The sequence below is a fragment of the Dendrobates tinctorius genome, unplaced genomic scaffold, assembly GCF_039654945.1.
Source record: "Dendrobates tinctorius isolate UK_male_01 unplaced genomic scaffold, ASM3965494v1 ptg000186l, whole genome shotgun sequence".
Lineage (NCBI taxonomy): Eukaryota > Metazoa > Chordata > Amphibia > Anura > Dendrobatidae > Dendrobates > Dendrobates tinctorius.
Window position 1 is genome coordinate 2,110,835 of NW_027361853.1, and position 18,729 is coordinate 2,129,563.

Sequence of the window (18,729 nt, forward strand, 5' to 3'; positions counted from 1 at the left end):
GTGAACTCATACTATGTGTGGTATATGCTAACTATAACATAGGAAAATCTATTCTAGCAAATGTTTTAAAGGAGTTGTCCATTACTCGGAAAACCCCTTCTGAAACCCTCTGCTTCCCTCCAGTAAAAATAATAAAGACCCACTTCCGCTGCCGGGCAGCACCGTTCCAGCAGTGTTGGCATTGGCTCTCCAGGGGATCGTATTACTTTGTCACACAATCCCTGCAGCCATTCAGTGCTTCCTCCTATGGACGAATCGCGACATCCGAAGAGCATGAAAGGGCAGTAGCAGCTGCTCTTACTTCCTCTGGTTGGCAATTATGTCTGAAGGAGTGGAGAGTAAAATCAGCACTGAATGGCCACTGGGATCACATGACATAACAATGTCATGCAATCCCCAGGAGGTCCAGTGCCGACATCACTGGAACAGTGCTGCCTGGCAGTGGAGGTGAGTGTAAGTGTTAGAATTTTACTGGTGGTAAACGTGGGAATTCAGAAGGGGTTGTCCAAGTAGTGGACAAACCCTATGAAATGTTCCTCTGGACTATTCAGAGTCTGCAGTTGAACGGTAGTCATACAGCTTCAGAAAAAAAAAGGGAAGCTGGCCGTTTTCTCTGCTTTCCCTATGGGTCGCCATAGAGGAAGCAGATATGTTTTTGTGCCTTTTTTCCCCATCCCTACCTTCATGACCATTGTGTACATTTCACTTAAGGATGCCCACATGTATGCAGTTCATGAAATTATGTTGATGCTACTTATTGCTATAGTCTGAAAGCAAATCATAAAAATAAAGCCCCATGTATCATGAAAAAGTGAATAACAGAGAAAAAAAAATTACAGCTTTTAAAGTTTTATATGTTGAATTTTTAATATTCAACTATTTAAATAAAGGAATTCCACTTGAAGAAGAAGAGGAGGAGGAAGAAGATACATCATGGACAGGTCGTCTTCGATCACTGGTGTACAAAATCAAAGGGAGGCCAAAGACGGAGGAGCAGGATCCAGCAGAGGAGGAGGAGAAATCTCCTAGTAAGTAGTAAATGCATTTGATAGTAGAATCGATGACACAAAAAGAAAGTGCAAAAAATATGACAGGTATGATAATATATTACTTTGTAACCAGATAGACTTAATAAGATGGAAGGTGATGAGAGCGCTGTAAGCCCCTTCACATAGCATTTCCTAATACCGGAGATTATTGACGCTATGTCCCTGGATGCGGCAGGTTTAGAAGACATCTGATGCAGCAAGTTAATCCTTTACAATCTCTGCTAATATCTGATGGTAAACTGAAATTAAAATGATCGGACCTTATTTGATTGACAGAAAGCTTTCCCCAACACAGACCTCTCCAGATCATGGTGAGGAGTCAGCTACCAGGACTAATTTTAAGCACGGTCAGAGGCATCAGATTTCAATAACGTTAGACATTCAGTGAGAAAAAATAACTACTTGTTTATAGCTGAGGAGGGGTTGGTACCACCTGTCAGTACCCCTGAAGCATCTGCACACTGAGATGATTGGATTCCTTGGGCGCACCACACATATGTGGGGCCACATAATTCACATGCTCATAGTCATGTCTTCCTGAAGAAGTTATGCTGGTGTAAGCAAAATGCTACTGGACATTGATACTGCTGCAGTTTCTGTAAGCAGTCGTAAATCTATACTATCACCATATCAAATTTTTAGCGTGATGGACATATGGAAAAGTTGTCTGCGGTCCAAATACCCTTTTTAACCAGACAACTTTCTTTGAACTTGTCACCTGCAGTGATTTCCAGATATGCACTATAATATTATCCTATTGCTTGACAGCTGATTATTGCCATCTTTCTCCTCTACATGTGGAAAGGAGAACTTTTATTTTATGAGATCTCATCTACAAAATAGCTACATTAAATATGAGAAGTGTTCATATTTGTTAGTCTACTACATCTAGTACTTCTAAAATCCATTTCTGCAGTCTGACTCTTCACTCGCCCATCTTCTCCCAAAAATCCACTTGCTTTATATTTTTGTTATTTCTGAGTAAGTATTCTCCAGTAGACAACCAACCACAATCTCGTTTCCCCAGTATCGTGACAAGGTAGAGAGTGACATCTAGTGGCAATCAGCTTTGTCTATGCTCAGGGTACAATTACACTAATACATCAAATGCAGCATGTAGAGTTCTCAGGGGGAAGTGTATCTCCCGGTGGGGACCACCATCGGGAAGGTGTAATGTGCAGATCAACTGTATATAAAAGCGAAATATCATAATAGGAAATTACAGATTTTCAAAAATCGATGTAAATACTTTTATGTCTAAAAAAAGTATTATAGGAGTGATACCTTTATTGGCTAACCAGAAAAATTATATTTGCAAGCTTTCAGAACACAGGGGCTCAATTATCAAGCAGGTTTACAAATGAGTAATAAGAGATGTTACAACTAGACAATTTTGCATGGGAAAGATGGTGTGATGCTTCCTAAAGAATAAGCCAAGGTAATCCAAATTGAGGTTTTCATTACAAATGGAGAATCATAGAATCATAGAATCATAGAATCGTAGAGTTGGAAGGGACCTCCTGGGCCATCTGGTCCAACCCCCTGCTCAAAGCAGGATTCGCTAAATCATCCCAGTTAGATGTCTGTCCAGCCTTTGTTTGAAGACTTCCATTGAAGGAGAACTCACCACTTCTCGTGGCAGCCTGTTCCACTCATTGATCACTCTAACTGTCAAAAAGTTTTTTCTAATATCTAATCTGTGTCTCCTCCCATTCAGCTTCATCCCATTGCTTCTAGTCTTTCCTTGTGCAAATGAGAATAAAGTTGATCCTTCTACAATGTGACAGCCCTTTAGATATTTGTAGACAGCTATTAAGTCTCCTCTCAGTCTTCTCTTTTGCAAACTAAACATTCCCAAATCCTGCAACCTTTCCTCATAAGACAGGGTTTGCAGACCGGTCACCATTCTGGTCGCTCTTTTCTGAACTTGCTCCAGTTTGTTGATGTCTTTTTTAAAATGTGGTGCCCAAAATTGGACACAATATTCCAGATGAGGTCTGACCAAAGAGGAGTAGAGGGAAATAATTACTTCACGTGATCTAGACTGTATGCTTCTGTTAATACATCCTAGAATTGCATTTGCCTTTTTTGCTGCTGCATCACACTGTTGACTCATATTCAGTCTGTGATCTATTAGTATACCCAAGTCTTTTTCACATGTGCTGTCACTTAGCCCTATTCCTCCCATTCTATATATGCTTTTTTCATTTTTATTGCCCAGATGTAGTACTTTGCATTTCTCCCTGTTAAAAACCATTCTGTTAGTTGCTGCCCACTTCTCCAGTTTATTTAAATCTTTTTGAATCCTCTCTCTCTCTTCTCTAGTATTAGCTATCCCTCCTAGCTTTGTGTCATCAGCAAATTTAATCAGTTTACCCTCAATTCCTTCATCTAAATCGTTGATAAAGATGTTGAACAATACAGGGCCCAGGACAGAGCCCTGTGGTACCCCACTTGAGACATTCTTCCAACTGGATGTGCAGCCATTTACGACCACTCTTTGGGTCCGATCACTAAGCCAGTTATGAATCCACCTAACAGTTGCCTTGTCCATTCCATACTTAGTCATTTTTTCAATAAGGATTGTATGAGAGACTTTGTCAAATGCTTTGCTGAAGTCAAGATATACTATATCTACAGCATTTCCTTGATCCACCCAATCAGTAATACCATCATAGAACGAAATTAAATTAGTCTGACATGACTTATTAGTTACAAACCCATGCTGACTCTGTTTAATCACTTCATTCTTATCCAGGTATTGACATACATGTTGTTTAATAATTTGTTCAAAGATCTTTCCTGGTATAGAAGTCAGACTCACCGGCCTATAGTTGCCTGGGTCCACCTTCTTCCCCTTTTTGAAGATAGGAACAACATTTGCTCTTCTCCAGTCTTCTGGCACTTCTCCTGTTCTCCAAGAATTTTCAAAGATTATGGAGAGGGGTTCAAAAATTTCTTCTGCTATCTCCTTCAGTACTCTGGGGTGTAATTCATCTGGACCTGGAGACTTGAATACATTTAGGTTAGCTAAGTGTTTCCTCACTATCTTTCTGTTTATAGATATCCTGGATTCTTCTATTCCCTTAATAGGACAGTGAATAACAGTTGATGTTACATTTCCTTTCTGAGAGAAAACAGATGCAAAATAGGAATTTAAAAGTTCAGCCTTCTCAACATCCTGTCTTACCATTTCATCATTTTCATCCTGTAAAAATCCTATAGCATCTTTGACTTTTCTTTTACTTTTGACATATCCCCAAAATCCTTTATTATTGCTTTTGACATCTCTTGCAAGCCTCAATTCATTTTCAGCTTTAGCTAATCTGATTTGTGCCTTGCAGGTTCTGCAGACAGCATTATATTCTTCTTTAGATATGCCTCCTTCTTTCCATTTTATAAACATTTTTTGCTTCCTTTTTAGCATGTGCTTAAGTTCTGTGTTCATCCATCCTGGTTTCCTTAAATGGAGAGGTAGCTTGCAAATGTAATTTTGGAGGGGGGGGGGGTTAGCCAATAAAGGCATCACTCCCAGAATTTTTTTTATTTTTTGGGGCCTAAAAGTAATTACATTGATTTTTCTGGCTATACCACAGTGCCACAATATAATTTTTACCGTAAATTCACTCTACTTACATTTATTACTTTTACATTGGCATTTTACATTATATTACTGTGTTTACATTTATTTTACTTTGAATTTTCTAAAAGGAATGTATCATACATTTCTGCAGTTTATTACTGGAATCAATAAAAAATGATCCAAAAACAAATATATATTTGAGAAAATTAATTTCACATATTCTGACTTCATAACTAGGCTGGGAGTGTAGGGCTCTTGAGACACCGTTTCTTTGGATTTTTTTATGTACAGATATTTTTAGTGATATCATCCGATAGCTTAACTTGACTTGCAGAGGCTCATATGAAAATGTAGGTAAAAAGATTATTCTGAACCAGAACTGTATAGATATGATGCTAGCCAGTTGGATGAAAAATAATGACTGGGGGAAGGAGAAAGAAGGGGCAGGAGATACTGACATCAGAGCAGGGGAGGCAGACAGGGAGAGTAAGAGGACAAACTTCTAAAATGCAAACCCAATTGCAAAGCAGTGAAAGAGCAACAATACAATGACAATACAATACAGTACTATATGGTTCCCAAGTCGTGGTTTTGCATTAAATGAAAAAATCCGGGGTAAAATCAAATTTGCCATCAGTCCTAATTTTGTCAGGACAGTCACCAGAACCAGGGAATGTGTTGCTAAATAACATTACAGGAGTCTGGATAAACTTCGGGACCTGTCACATAATATATTAATGTTTGGTTTTGTTTACTTCTATCCAGCCACACTTAAAGAGCTCATCTCACAAACTATGGTGCGGTGGGCTCAGGAGGACCACATTCAAGATCCCGAGCTTGTGCGTATAATGTTCAGCCTCCTCCGCAGGCAGTATGATAGCATTGGGGAGTTGTTGCAGGCCATGAGGAAAACCTATACAATCAGTGCGGCCTCTGTGGAAGATACTATTAATCTGCTGGCATCTCTGGGACAGATTCGCTCTCTGTTAAGTGTGAGAATGGGCAAGGAAGAGGAGATGCTTATGATTGATGGCTTGGGGTAAGCGTTTTGCAATTATAAAAGTTATCCATGTTTTATCATCATAACTCTACGTGAACTTCTAGACAAATTGCTGTGCTACTTAATTTCTGAGTAAATCTTTTTAGTTAGAGTTTAATTTTTCTTATAAAAATGTTGATATTTCCTGACGTAAATTTAATGGGGTATTCTCAATTTTGGAATCTACCCTCATCCATGAGATATGTAATACTGTAACTTCTCAATCACTGGGAATCCGACCACTGGGGCCCCGCCAATTCTGAAAACTGGGGCTCTTAAGAGTATCATGGGAATGGAGCAGTGGTCAATCCATTACTTCTTATGGAAGTGATGAAGATCAACCAAGCGCAGCGCTCTTATCTCTCCAGCTGTTCAATTAAGAATAAATGGAGTGGCAGTGCTCATGATCAACCACCTCGCCTTTAATGCAGGGATTCTCAGGCTTAGTATGGGTCCCAATACTCAGACACCCAGTAATCAGTATATTATTCCCTATCCAAAGGATAGAGGATAACTTCTAAACTTGACAATACCTCTTTAAAGGGAACTAGTCAATAGGACCAGCCCTTCTAAGCCGTCTATATGAGCAGACTGGTCATAGAAAGTTGAATAAAATGCTACCTTGATATCTGCCATCCGAGGTCTTATTTCAGAGAAATCCATGTTTTATTTCTTATTATGTAAATGAGCTTTTAAGATCTATGGGCCGAACAAAGATCTTCCTGAGAATCTGCCTCATGGGCTTATTATAAATGAGAAGGGCCATTACCAATGTGAGACATGTGATGACTGACAGGCTGTTCTCCTGATCTGCAGGTCTCTGAATGGTAATGCCTCCTTTCATTTAAAATAATATTTTGAGGCAGATTCTCAGGAGCTCAACTCATTTTCACATTAAGAAAACTGTGGATTTATTTCTAAGAAGACATTGAATTTCCAATATCAAGGTATCCTTTTATTCAACCTTTTATGACCTGTATACCCATATAGACGGCTTAGGAGGGTTGATCCCATTGATTGATTCACTTTAAAAGATGACATACATCCCATCTGCAGCTGCCACTAGAAGGAGCTCTCTGCATACCATTTAATTACTTAGTTCATTATATTAGGCATAAGCTTTTATGTTTCCTCTACTGTTGCCTGCCTGTATGCATGTTTCCCTGCCGGTATGCGTGTTTCCCAGTGGGTTATGTTATTAATAGGAAGCTCCGTATCAGTAAAAAAAAGAGCTTCAGCAATTATAAACGCATATTAAAATGAATCATAACAGCATTTTTATACTGTTGATTAACACAAAAAACATCCTTAATAAATAGTAAAAAAAAGTTTTTGCATAAAGCTCTCCATAGTGCAAACTTCATTTCCCGATTTTGATAACGATGTAAGGGCTCTGATTGTATGTTCTAAGCATTTCCATTCCTTTTAGTGATATCATGAACAACAAAGTTTTCTATCAGCATCCAAACCTGATGCGAGTTTTAGGGATGCATGAAACTGTTATGGAAGTCATGGTCAATGTACTGGGAGGAGACAAATCTCAGGTACGTCGGTCATTGTGTGTGTGTGTGTACACAATTTCTAAGATGTCTGAAAACCTGATGAAACAAATTAAATATTTTTGTTTTCTATATCATTACAGCAGATTGCTTTCCCAAAGATGGTGGCAAGTTGCTGTAGATTCCTTTGCTATTTCTGCAGAATTAGTCGACAAAATCAAAAAGCCATGTTTGAGCATCTCGGCTACTTGTTGGAAAACAGCAGTGTTGGTCTAGGTTAGTATTTGCAGAAAATCAAATGCTTGGAGTTATTTCATTTGAATGTGTGAAACTACAGGAAATTGGTGAAATCGCTTAGGCCCGTTTCACACATTCGTATTTTCCATCAGTCAAAATCTGCCGTTTTGCCAAAAAAATGGATCCACCATTTTGCTTGGCGGATCCGTTTTTTGTCCCATTGAGTTGCATTACCGGCGGATCTTGATGGATGGCCATCCGTTGTATCCGTTTTTTTGCGGATCCGCCAAAATTTTGACGTCTGCCGACATGCCCGGACGGACCATGCAACGTTTTTCGGGCGGCCGGATCCACATTTCTCACTGCGCATGCCCGAAAGACTTCCCTCAGCCGCAAATTTAACCCTAAACTCTGTTCTGGCGCCTGAAAAATTCTCTCTCTCTTCTTCCCCAGGCTGCGGTTCCTTTAAAATTCTTCCTTCGACGGATCCGTTAAAATAACGATCCGGTGCCAAACGTTGTGGTCAGTACAGGAACGGATCCGCTATCCGCCATTTTAGCGGATTTTGACTGACCAAAAAAACTGATGTGTGAAACAGGCCTTATCTGCTTATAGTGTGAGCTGCTTTATTACAAAGCAAATAGGCAGTCCCAAACTCCAGGGGACTATAGGAAACATATCTAGATATTAATTATAAACCCACAGATAGCAGTAAGTCGAGCTCAAGTACGGTACATAATTTTGCTTATCCAATCTGTTTATGCAATAATCTAACCCATAGGTAATCATCAACTTCAGAGAGTTCAACTCAGATTTGCAAGAAAAGTGAATGAGGTTCTTTGCAGATGACTAGATAGGAACCCAGGAGTATCAACCCTACATTTTTTCTAAGATTTAGGCCTAACTCAGATGTACATGTTCTATTTGAGATTTACAGGGATAGAACACATACTCATTAAAGTGTTTTGATATAATTCGCATGTCTGTGTTTTTCTGCAGACCATATGTCTACAAAAATGTCAAGGAGACACATCTGTGTTTTTGATCCGAGTCTAAGACCTAAATTGCCCATAAAAGACTGTAGGTCATTGAAAAATCATGGACAGCACACATTGCTATATGTGTACTGTACTTTTTTAACACTGTAGTGACTAGGAAAAGCTTTACAATTTAATTTTTTTTTCATAATAATAATAATAATCTTTATTTTTATATAGCGCTAACATATTCCGCAGCACACATTATCATCGCTGCCACGATGGGGCTCACAATCTAAATTCCTTATCAGTATGTCTTTGGAATGTGGGAGGAAACCGGAGTACCCGGAGGAAACCCACGCAAACGCGGGGAGAACATACAAACTCCTTGCAGATGTTGTTCTTGGTGGGATTTGAACTCAGGACTCCAGCGCTGCAAGGCTGCAGTGGTATCCACTGATGAAACACTGATGACACATGGACAGGAAAGACCATCACACGAACCACACACTGATAAAAATCTGATCAAAAACACTGATGAAGAACCATCTGTTTTTTTTTCATGTACTAGAAAAATCGCAGACATCTGAATGAGGCCTTAGAAGCTTGTGTCTAATGATGTGCTCCCATTTACAAGCTAATATTCAATCCATCAATGTATTCAGTTATGTTTGAGGAAGCCAGTTGGATAGTTGGCTACGAACCCTATCAATCAGTTTCCTAGATTGGTCCTATGAGTCTCACCCACTGCCACATTCTTTACCAACAAGCACAATACAGAATGGTCTGAAATACAGATCCAATATACCTTTTCTGTAAAGGTCCCAGATATACAGTACAGATATTAGACATATACTACTCAGAAAAAGTTAGGGATATTTGACTTTCTGGCGAAATTTATGGAAAATGTAAAAACCTCCCACAACAATGATATTTTATCTTGAAAGTATGGCATTTAAGTAGAAACATGCAATAATGATTTCCTCATCTCAAACAATTAATTGAAACAGCAGCCAACAACAGTGGTGGGTACACCCCAACAAAAAATGTCAACATCTCACTAACTTGTCATGTGACTTTGAGCATCAATTACAGCTTGACAATGACATATTTCGTGTTGTTCACAATTCAAGTTATTGTCTTCTAAGGCATGGTATCCCACTCTTCTGGAAGGGCAGCCAGCATGTCACATAAGTTTTCTGTGGGATTCAGGTCTGGAGAAAGTGCAGGCCACTATATTTGAGGTACCCAAATCTCCAGCAGCCGCTCCCTAATGTTGCATCCACAATGAGCTGGAGCATTCTCATCCATGAGGCCAAAATTAGGGCTGTGTTGTTTGTGCAGAGGCACAATGACTGGATTAATGATGTTATTCAAGTAGTAGGGGCTTGTCGCTGTACCATTCACAAAGTGTAGGGCAGTCTATATTGACTAGACACACCTGCCCGCACTGTAACACCACCATCACCATCACCAAAGGCTCGTCAGGTGACAACAGTGACTGATGCATAGCAATCTTCTTAACATCTATAACACGTCGTTGTCTGTCATAATTTCTGCTGAGCGTGAATTGACTTTTATCAGTGAACAGCACTAAGGCCCACTGGTACCTCATCCTGAATAGATGCTTCCTGGCCCATGTAAGACGATGATGTTGTCTGATGTGACACTTGGGTGCCTCTCACCTCCCTTAAATGTGCCTGTAGTTGTGTGGCATGCATCATCTGGTTCACAATGAAGCGGTCATCAGTGTGTGATGTGGTCAAAGGACATCAACTTATCTGCCTTTCTGTGACTCTTTCTGTATCTCTGTTGCAACCTGACACTGTAAGCTGTGGACTGGAGAGGGTTCCTCAGGATACAGCAAAGCCGTGGACAAGGAAAGCAGTAAACACCAAATTTGTCAAATGAACTATTTCTGTTAAACTCAGAGTGTGCTTCCGGTAATCAACACAATGACACAAGATAATTCACAAACACCTATTCAGGACCGACCGGCACCACTGTACTGCATCAATCAGTAGGCCCAGAAAGGTTTATTATGATACTATAATTTACCTGCCGCTGCAGAGAATGTCTACCCGGATGACAGCTGCGTGGCCAAGGGATGGCGAGTCTCTATCCGATGCGTGGTACCACAGCTGACTTGCTGGAGGGCCCTCCGGGTGAGTCGCTTATATCAAATACCATGAATTTCAGCTCCGCTCCTTCCTGTGGATGTCGTCACCTCAATCTTCTCCCCTGCCAGTGAAACTGGAGCTTGATGGTATCCTCTGCGACCTGGTGTGGTTTTTGTTCCTCTGGGACAACACACAGGTCTGTGGATGGCACTAGATGGAGATGCAACATGTCCTCCTTCTTCCAGCTCTCACCTTTTCTCTCCTATGATGCACTTCCTGCTAATTGCTCCCCAGCTTGGGGTTCCATCTGGTTCTGTCCAAAATTAAGTTCAAACCAGCAGAACAGAGTCCATTTAACATAGCGTAAGTCTCTGCCAATAAATTTTCTGCACACAAGGTTCCACCAGAGTCATAGAGTAGTTACAGGAGAAACAGTAGCCTCCTGTGGCCGGTGGTCAGCAGGCAGCAATGTCCTCAATGGCCATGTACATTACTATTGAAACAGAACAGCACATGCAAATTACATGCAATTGGTTTATGGTGGGTGACGGTCAGCCTCATAATGGCGAGGTAGTGTTGATCAAGTGTTTAGGTGTTATCTTTATCTCATGATGTCAAAATGTGAACAACATGATGTGAAGTAGTGTTTACCAGTTCTAACTGACCCCTGAGATTTATTGGCAGATTCATGGATCAAACACCTGTTGTGCATTTTGCCATTAAGCTCCTTCATAGAGAACAGCAAGTTGTACAAAAAGTGCTGAAACATTGAATAAATGGACATGTGTATTCCAACATTTAGAGAAAGTCACATTAAGTTCTAAAAAGGTTAAATGCATTTTAGATTCATCCTGATATTTCGCCTGAAATCCCTAATTTTTTGTGAGTTGTGTATCTATAAGAACCACTTCTTCAGTATGACATCTTGAGTAGTTGGAGTCAGCCCTGAGTAAAGCCTAGCTGGGAAGTTTATAAGCTTGATTCAGAGGGAATAGGTATAATATCCTTTGTGACTCTGACATGGATCGGAGTAGCATTTCTGGCATAAAAGACGGCGTAATTTTTCCTGAATTTTATGGCTGGGCATAACCATACTCAGCCCCTCCCTGACTCCTCAACTTTGCCCATTTTAGTGGAGCTGCTACAAACCATAAACGCTAAAAGTCACAAAGTTACGTGCACAAAATTTTGCAACTTTTCAAAACCTTTGACGCCAGTTTTCTGGTATATATTTCTACAATTGGAAAATAGTGTATTTTTCTATCTACCAAAAAGTTATAGTTATTAATCAATAAGTTATATGTTCCCTAAAGTTACTGACAAGTTATGGATCACATAATGCAGTTATGCATAAATTAGAAAATCCATAAACAAATGCCACCTGAAGTCTTACAATTGACTGTGTCCTTATGGTATGTTATGGGGATTAAAGGTTTTTTTTTGTATTTTTGTTTTTGTTCTTTTTATACTGTTTAGTCGTTGTAGTAGGGTTTCAATTTTTATTTATGTAAAAATTAGAAACCTTACTACTTTTTGTGTGTATTTTCCATTGGTGCATGGATAATAATTAATTTCTCTTTACAGCGTCTCCCTCTATGAGAGGATCTACACCTCTAGATGTCGCTGCTGCATCTGTGATGGATAACAACGAACTTGCTTTGGCTTTGCAAGAACCAGATCTGGAGAAGGTAATTATGTGTGAAGGATTGCAGAATTGATGAGCCATTATTCTGTCAGAAAGCATAATAGCCCAGATAAGTGAAAATTGCACACATCCTAATAACAGATCACTTAATAGTGAAATGCAGATAGCACATACAAAGGGAGTGATCTCCTTTTAGTAAGTTATACATATAGGCAGGCTCGGACTGGCCCATAGGGTAACAGGGGAATCCCCCGGTGGGCCCCTGTGCAGATCTGGGCTCCCAACCCCACTGTATGGGCAGTACATTGCATAATTCACTTGATTCACTTTGTACAGAAAAAAAGAATCTCATCATTCATTAACCAAACTGCCCAGCTTATTATTATATAGAGATATAGGTACATTTGTGAATGAGAGTAGTGTAATATTTGTATGCAGATGAAAAGTGGGCCCCCAAATTCAATGTTACTAGTGTGCCTTTGGCACCCCAGTCCGACACTGCATATAGGGGAGTTGTGTCTGAAATAGATGAAATAGTTGGTTAGAAAAATAAAATATGATAGTGATTTGCATATCTCTTATTACGTCCAGAAATGACAGTCCATAAGATTGCATACACACTTTTTGACACAATTTTTAAAATAAAATCACAACAAAAAAAAAAGTGGTTTCAGCGTTCAGTTATTTATTTATTTTACTCATTTATACAGCGCTGTTAATTCCACAGCGCTTTACAAACCTGATCGGCACTGTCCCCATTGGGGCTCACAATCTAGTTATCTCTATCAGTCCTTATGACCTGCACTGAAAAACAGAAATATATTGACATTTATTACAACATATATTAGAAAGTTGTAAAATTCTTGATTTCTGTTGTATAGAGGCAACATATTCTGCAGTGCTGTAGAAATGTCGTCATCACTCTGTAGTATGTTATTATGTATTATTATATTATTATTATTATTATTATTATTATTATGTTCATGGAGTAGCAAAGGAAAGTAGACTCCTCCAAATGAATCCCCAAGCAAACACAGGCATTCCATGCAGATGTTGCCCTTTTTAGATTTTGAATCTAGGTTTGCAAGGCAACACTGCTAACCACTAAGCCAGTATGCTGTCCTTCAGCTACTAATATATATAGTGATTAAAGGGATTGTCTGGTACTTTTATATTGATGGTCTGTGTACTTGGCTGTATTTACAGTCTGAGTATGCTCTGACAAAACATTAGGTTGCACTGCCAATGTTAGGACTCATATTCCCTTGCGAGAGACTCGCACGATTCTTGTGCAAGTCTCTCGCATGAAAACCTGGCACTGTCGCCGGCACTCGGACCGCACCGTGCAGCTGCATAGAAATACATGTAGCCGCATGCTCCGGTCCAAGTGCCGGCAGCAGTACCAGGTTTTCATGCGAGAGACTCGCACAAGAATCATGCGAGTCTCTCGTAAGTGAGTATGAGCCCTTAGGCTAGGTTCACATTGCGTTTAACCAGCCCGTTCAACGCATAGCGTTGATGGGCTGGTTAAACGGTATAGCATAACGCATTAGTGTTATGCTATACCTGCTAGCACAGATGATTCATCTGCGCTAGTGGTGACGGAGCCTCAGATGCTACAGCCCGCGTCCGAGGCTCCGTCCCTGAATGACGGCACATCGCGATCACATGCCACTTTATGGCATTAATCGCGATATGCCCGATTATGGGGGTCAATGGCAGCGTTAACGGACTGCGTTACACGGACTGCCAAAACCCAATGTGACCCCGGCTTTAGTCTGTGGGGCCATGCACTTGTCAGATTTTTTCCTTGGACCAAGACGATCCGTGGAAAAAATTGCTGCATGCCTGAGTTTGATCCAAGTCAATAAGTCCATGGAAGCTGACAGACTGCACTTGGATGTCATGTGAGTGCCTTCCGATTTCAACAGACTGACAGAAAGGAGAAGATTTAGACTTTTTTTTCTCCATCTTCTCCTCATCCAAGAGAATTGGATCACACTATCATCCCACTCTGATCAAAGTCTGATCAGTGTTTGACCAGATTGTGATTTGCATAATAGACCCGCTTCATGAGAGAACACACTGTCGTCTGCACCTGCCTTTAGAATAGGTCATCAATATGAGATCAATAGCAGATTGGTGGGGATGTGAACCCAAATGAACCCGGGTATACGTGCAGTTCCATGCTGTGGCCACTATACAGTAGACGGAGTTGTGCATTTCCGCTCCACAACTAAGCACGTTCAGCCACCCCTTACACCCAGAACAGCTGATCGGCGTGGGTGCTGAGTTTCGCACATCTACCGATCTGGTATTGATGACTTACACCTAAGGATATGCCATCATTATTATTGTACCATCTTTAAGAATGAAGTATGTAATACGGGAAACCTTTAAGTATAAATGTCTACAGACCGGCTGCAGCTCTGCCATACAAAATCAGCAAATATTTTGAAACATGAAGCCTCTGGGATTGAAGGATGGCGCACTGTTGGTTGGTTTCTGACAGGTCTATCAGACATCTGAACACGCTTCCCTCTAAAGCCTCCACTAAGTTAAGAAGCGCTCTCATTTTTAAACCTGTCAGCAGCTTAAGTTGATCCAGACATGCGAACAAAGGAAAACCATTTAGACAGCAAACAACTAGAGAGTGTTGCTGTCATTCAAGTAGTGTCCTCTCAGGGCTGCTCTTCTAACTTGCTGGATTGTCACTTCAGAGACTTGTCTGCTTTTCCACAGGTGGTGACATACTTGGCAGGTTGTGGGCTACAGAGTTGTCCAATGTTAATATCCAAAGGATATCCAGATATTGGATGGAATCCAATAGAGGGCGAGCGCTACCTGTCATTCTTGCGTTTTGCAGTGTTTGTGAACTGTAAGTATAATTTTTCAGGGCATAGCTAATAGGAATTTTGATTGCAAAAAAAAAAAAAAGTTTGGAAATGTGTTACAAGAAATGCACTAATCAACAGCAGAAAAAATAATACAATTAAAATGAAAAATCTTAGTAAAAAAGAGCACAACCTAGCACCTCAAGCTACAATTTATAAATAATGACTGAGCAAACTGTAGATAAGCACTAAACTGGGATTTACAATTATTGTGAACAGTCGTTAAGCCAACGCACATTTTCAGATAATCTGGCAGTGTAAACAGGCTGTCAGTCATCCGATGAATGTGGAAGACACGATCCTAGAGTGAAATTAGTTATGAGTACACTTAAAAATCATCATTCTTGGCAGAATATCATCATGTGTAGAAAGAGCATGTGCTGTCAATAATGATAGCAATCTAAGTGCACAAAACAATCTGTAAAGCCCCCGTCTCACATAGCGAGATCGTTAACGAGATCGCTGAAACGTCACAGGTTTTGTGATGCAACAGCGATCTCGCCAGCGATTTCGCTACATGTGACACGCAGCAGCGACCGGCCTCCCACTGGATATCGCTGATCGTGCTCGAATGTCCTGGGCTATTTTTTCATCGTCGATGTCCCGCTGGCGAGCGCGCATCGCTATGTTTGACGCCGACAAGCGATCTCGTTGGTGACGCAGAACTTAGGCAATTAATCATGTGTAAGTCCTTTGTACTGATCAAGTATAGCGTGGCACTACCACAAGGTGCACAAGTAGGTTACCCAGACCCAAGTGAATAATAAAGTAACTTGGCACTCAACTGAATGATCCTTTATAAATTAAGTTTTTATTTGTATGCAGTCCTCGAAGACGTTTCGGCCTACAATCAGCCTTCGTCAGTCTCCTATAACAAGTGTGATATAAATACAGAAACATGAAGTCATAACAGGTCCTCATGATGAATATAAAGATACCAAACATACATTATCCAGCCAATATCTGTCATATAATACAAATTGCAGAACAATACAAATAAAAAATTTCTATTACCAGACATAATGTAACCATGTGTTAGGAGAACCAAGGGAAGGTGAAGATGAGTTGAGTAATTGGTGAAACAAAAGGACCTACCTGACTGCTGTCACGGTATAATGACTAATTATAAGTCCTTGAAAAAAAAATTTTTATGTGGATTCCTATAATAAGGTATAACGTGTTTACCTTATTATAGGAATCCACATAAAAATTTTTTTTCCATGGACTTATAATTAGTCATTATACCGTGACAGCAGTCAGGTAGGTCCTTTTGTTTCACCAATTACTCAACTCATCTTCACCTCCACTTGGTTCTCCTAACACATGGATACATTATGTCTGGTAATAGAAATTTTTTATTTGTATTGTTCTGCAATTTGTATTATATGACAGATATTGGCTGGATAATGTATGTTTGGTATCTTTATATTCATCATGAGGACCTGTTATGACTTCATGTTTCTGTATTTATATCACACTTGTTATAGTAGACTGACGAAGGCTGATTGGAGGCCGAAACGTCTTCCAGGACTGCATACAAATAAAAACTTCATTTACAAAGGATCATTCAGTTGAGTGCCAAGTTACTTTATTATTCACTTTGTACTGATCACACATATATTTATACATGTAAATTAGATCTCCTCTTAGCCATCTTTTTTCTAAGCTAAACAAGCCCGACTTTTCCAACTTCTCATCATATGAGCGGCTTTCCATCCCTTGTAATAATAATTGGTAATTTAACGCCTTAAATTGATGTTAACCCTTCCTTACTGTGGCTGGTGCCCTGTGCAATACCTTCTCTTGCTCCAGCTATGTATTGAGCATTACCCCTAAGACTCCATAAACAACTGGTCTCAATATCGAGATACAGTTCGCCATCAAAATGATCTGATGCCATTTTATCTTGCACCATAGTATACATTTTATGTTCAATCATTTTTTTTAATTGACCATAGAACAAGTATAAATAATATAATCAGAGATAAGCATAAGGGTATGTTCCCATGGTCAGTAAACACTGCAGGTTGGATGCTGCGTACATCCGCAGCATCCAACCTGCAGCGGCCAGATGTCACAGCATAGTGGATGGGATTTCAAGAGATCCCATGCCCATTATGCGTGCTGAGACACCTCCGGCTTCCTTGCAGAGACACACATGCGGCACATCTTTCCAGACTGCAGCATGTCAATTTATGTAGCGGAGACGCTCAATCTCCACTGCGTAAATTACCCATACACTTTCATTAGATGCAGTAAAACCGCATTATCTTCTTAGTCACATGCATATTAAGTGCGGAAATGCAGCTTACTATGCATGTGTACTAATTTACATAATAGCGTACCTTGTTTCAGCCAGAAGTATACCTACACTGCAGTTCTCGCGATCGATCAGGTGATCGCAAGAACTGCAGTGCACATGACCGCCGGGGACGGGGTTATCTCTTTTCACTAGCCAAGTTCTAACGATCAGCTGATCACGACAACTGCCGTGCATGTGACCGCCGGGGACCAAGCTATCTCCAGTGATCATCTTCAAGCTTCGTTGTGTTCTGGATGTCAGGCTGAGTGGTGGTATAATGTCACCGTTCAGCCAAAGACATCCAGATGTAGCAGAGCTGGACTCGTCGTGGGACAATATGTATATCTTTTTGGTGGACAGGTAAGAATATTGTTGCTTTTTTATTTTAATTCTCTTTCAGGAGACAAGGGCATTGGTGGAGTAATAGGAATAGCAGTAAGTATGGTTTAATTAAGATTTATTAAAGGAGTCTGTGTGATTATTTCAATTAAAAGACTTTATTCTGGCTGTGTCTTTATTTACCATATAACTATAGGATTAGTAATGGATAGGTGTCTTATAGACGCTTCTCCATTACGAAGCCGTGGGCTTGATGTCACCGGACAATACAAAGGTGACATCAACCCCACAAATATAAAACTAGCAACTTTGCATTTTATCTTTAATTAACAATAGTTGTCAATTATGGACAGATCTTAAATTCTATGGTTTCCTACTCGTTACCTAGGTAACTGTAATTTACTACCTGATAAAAAATTTTTTTGCTCTCAAGAAGCGAGTTCCTTTTCTTATAATTGTAATCTTTATTGAAAAATTGATTTCATTTTTAACAAAAAAAAGCAAAGCATCAAATAGTCTAAAACATTGCAATATCAGTTATAAACCATTAAACCAGAGAAGAAGGGAGTGCATTTTAATTCTATAGTATATTGCTCGCTTCATAGATTACCGTCAGTCTGTCAGCGTTGGCCGGTGTCCTAATCAAGGAGTGCAGTGCTTGTAAGTGCTTTGCCATAGAGCTTGCAAGCGCTGCTGCGAAGCTGGCTGGAACAGCGAAACAACACTAATTAGGAAACTGGATCTATGACAAAATGGATCCAAACTGAAAAAGATGAGTAAGAATGACTGATCATAATGAGGTCCATCAGTTTTGAGCCTGCATTTTTAATGGAACAAAAAGCGCAGTAAGCAGAGCTTTTTATTCTATTCAAAAAGGAACAGATAACAGAAACCAGGTCCAATTATAGCCAATAAGGCTTTCCTGCTTCAGTTTGGATATATTTTGCAACAATTCATTTTCCTAAGGATTTCTTTTTCTCGGTTTACCCATAGAAAATGACCTATGCTAAAAGTGTTAAATGAAAATATATTATAAACCGTTATT

At 39.9% G+C, this 18,729-nt stretch overlaps 1 protein-coding gene across 1 annotated transcript in view; it reads left to right on the plus strand.

Moving 5' to 3' along the window:
* RYR3 (ryanodine receptor 3) overlaps positions 1 to 18,729 on the plus strand; it is an 869,465-nt gene that overhangs the window by 518,318 nt on the left and 332,418 nt on the right. Inside the window, exons 39-44 of the mRNA XM_073552155.1 lie at positions 891 to 1,028; positions 5,398 to 5,671; positions 7,101 to 7,215; positions 7,314 to 7,446; positions 12,089 to 12,192; positions 14,892 to 15,027. Coding sequence (XP_073408256.1) covers positions 891 to 1,028; positions 5,398 to 5,671; positions 7,101 to 7,215; positions 7,314 to 7,446; positions 12,089 to 12,192; positions 14,892 to 15,027 — 900 coding nt within the window. The remainder of the gene's footprint in view (positions 1 to 890; positions 1,029 to 5,397; positions 5,672 to 7,100; positions 7,216 to 7,313; positions 7,447 to 12,088; positions 12,193 to 14,891; positions 15,028 to 18,729) is intronic.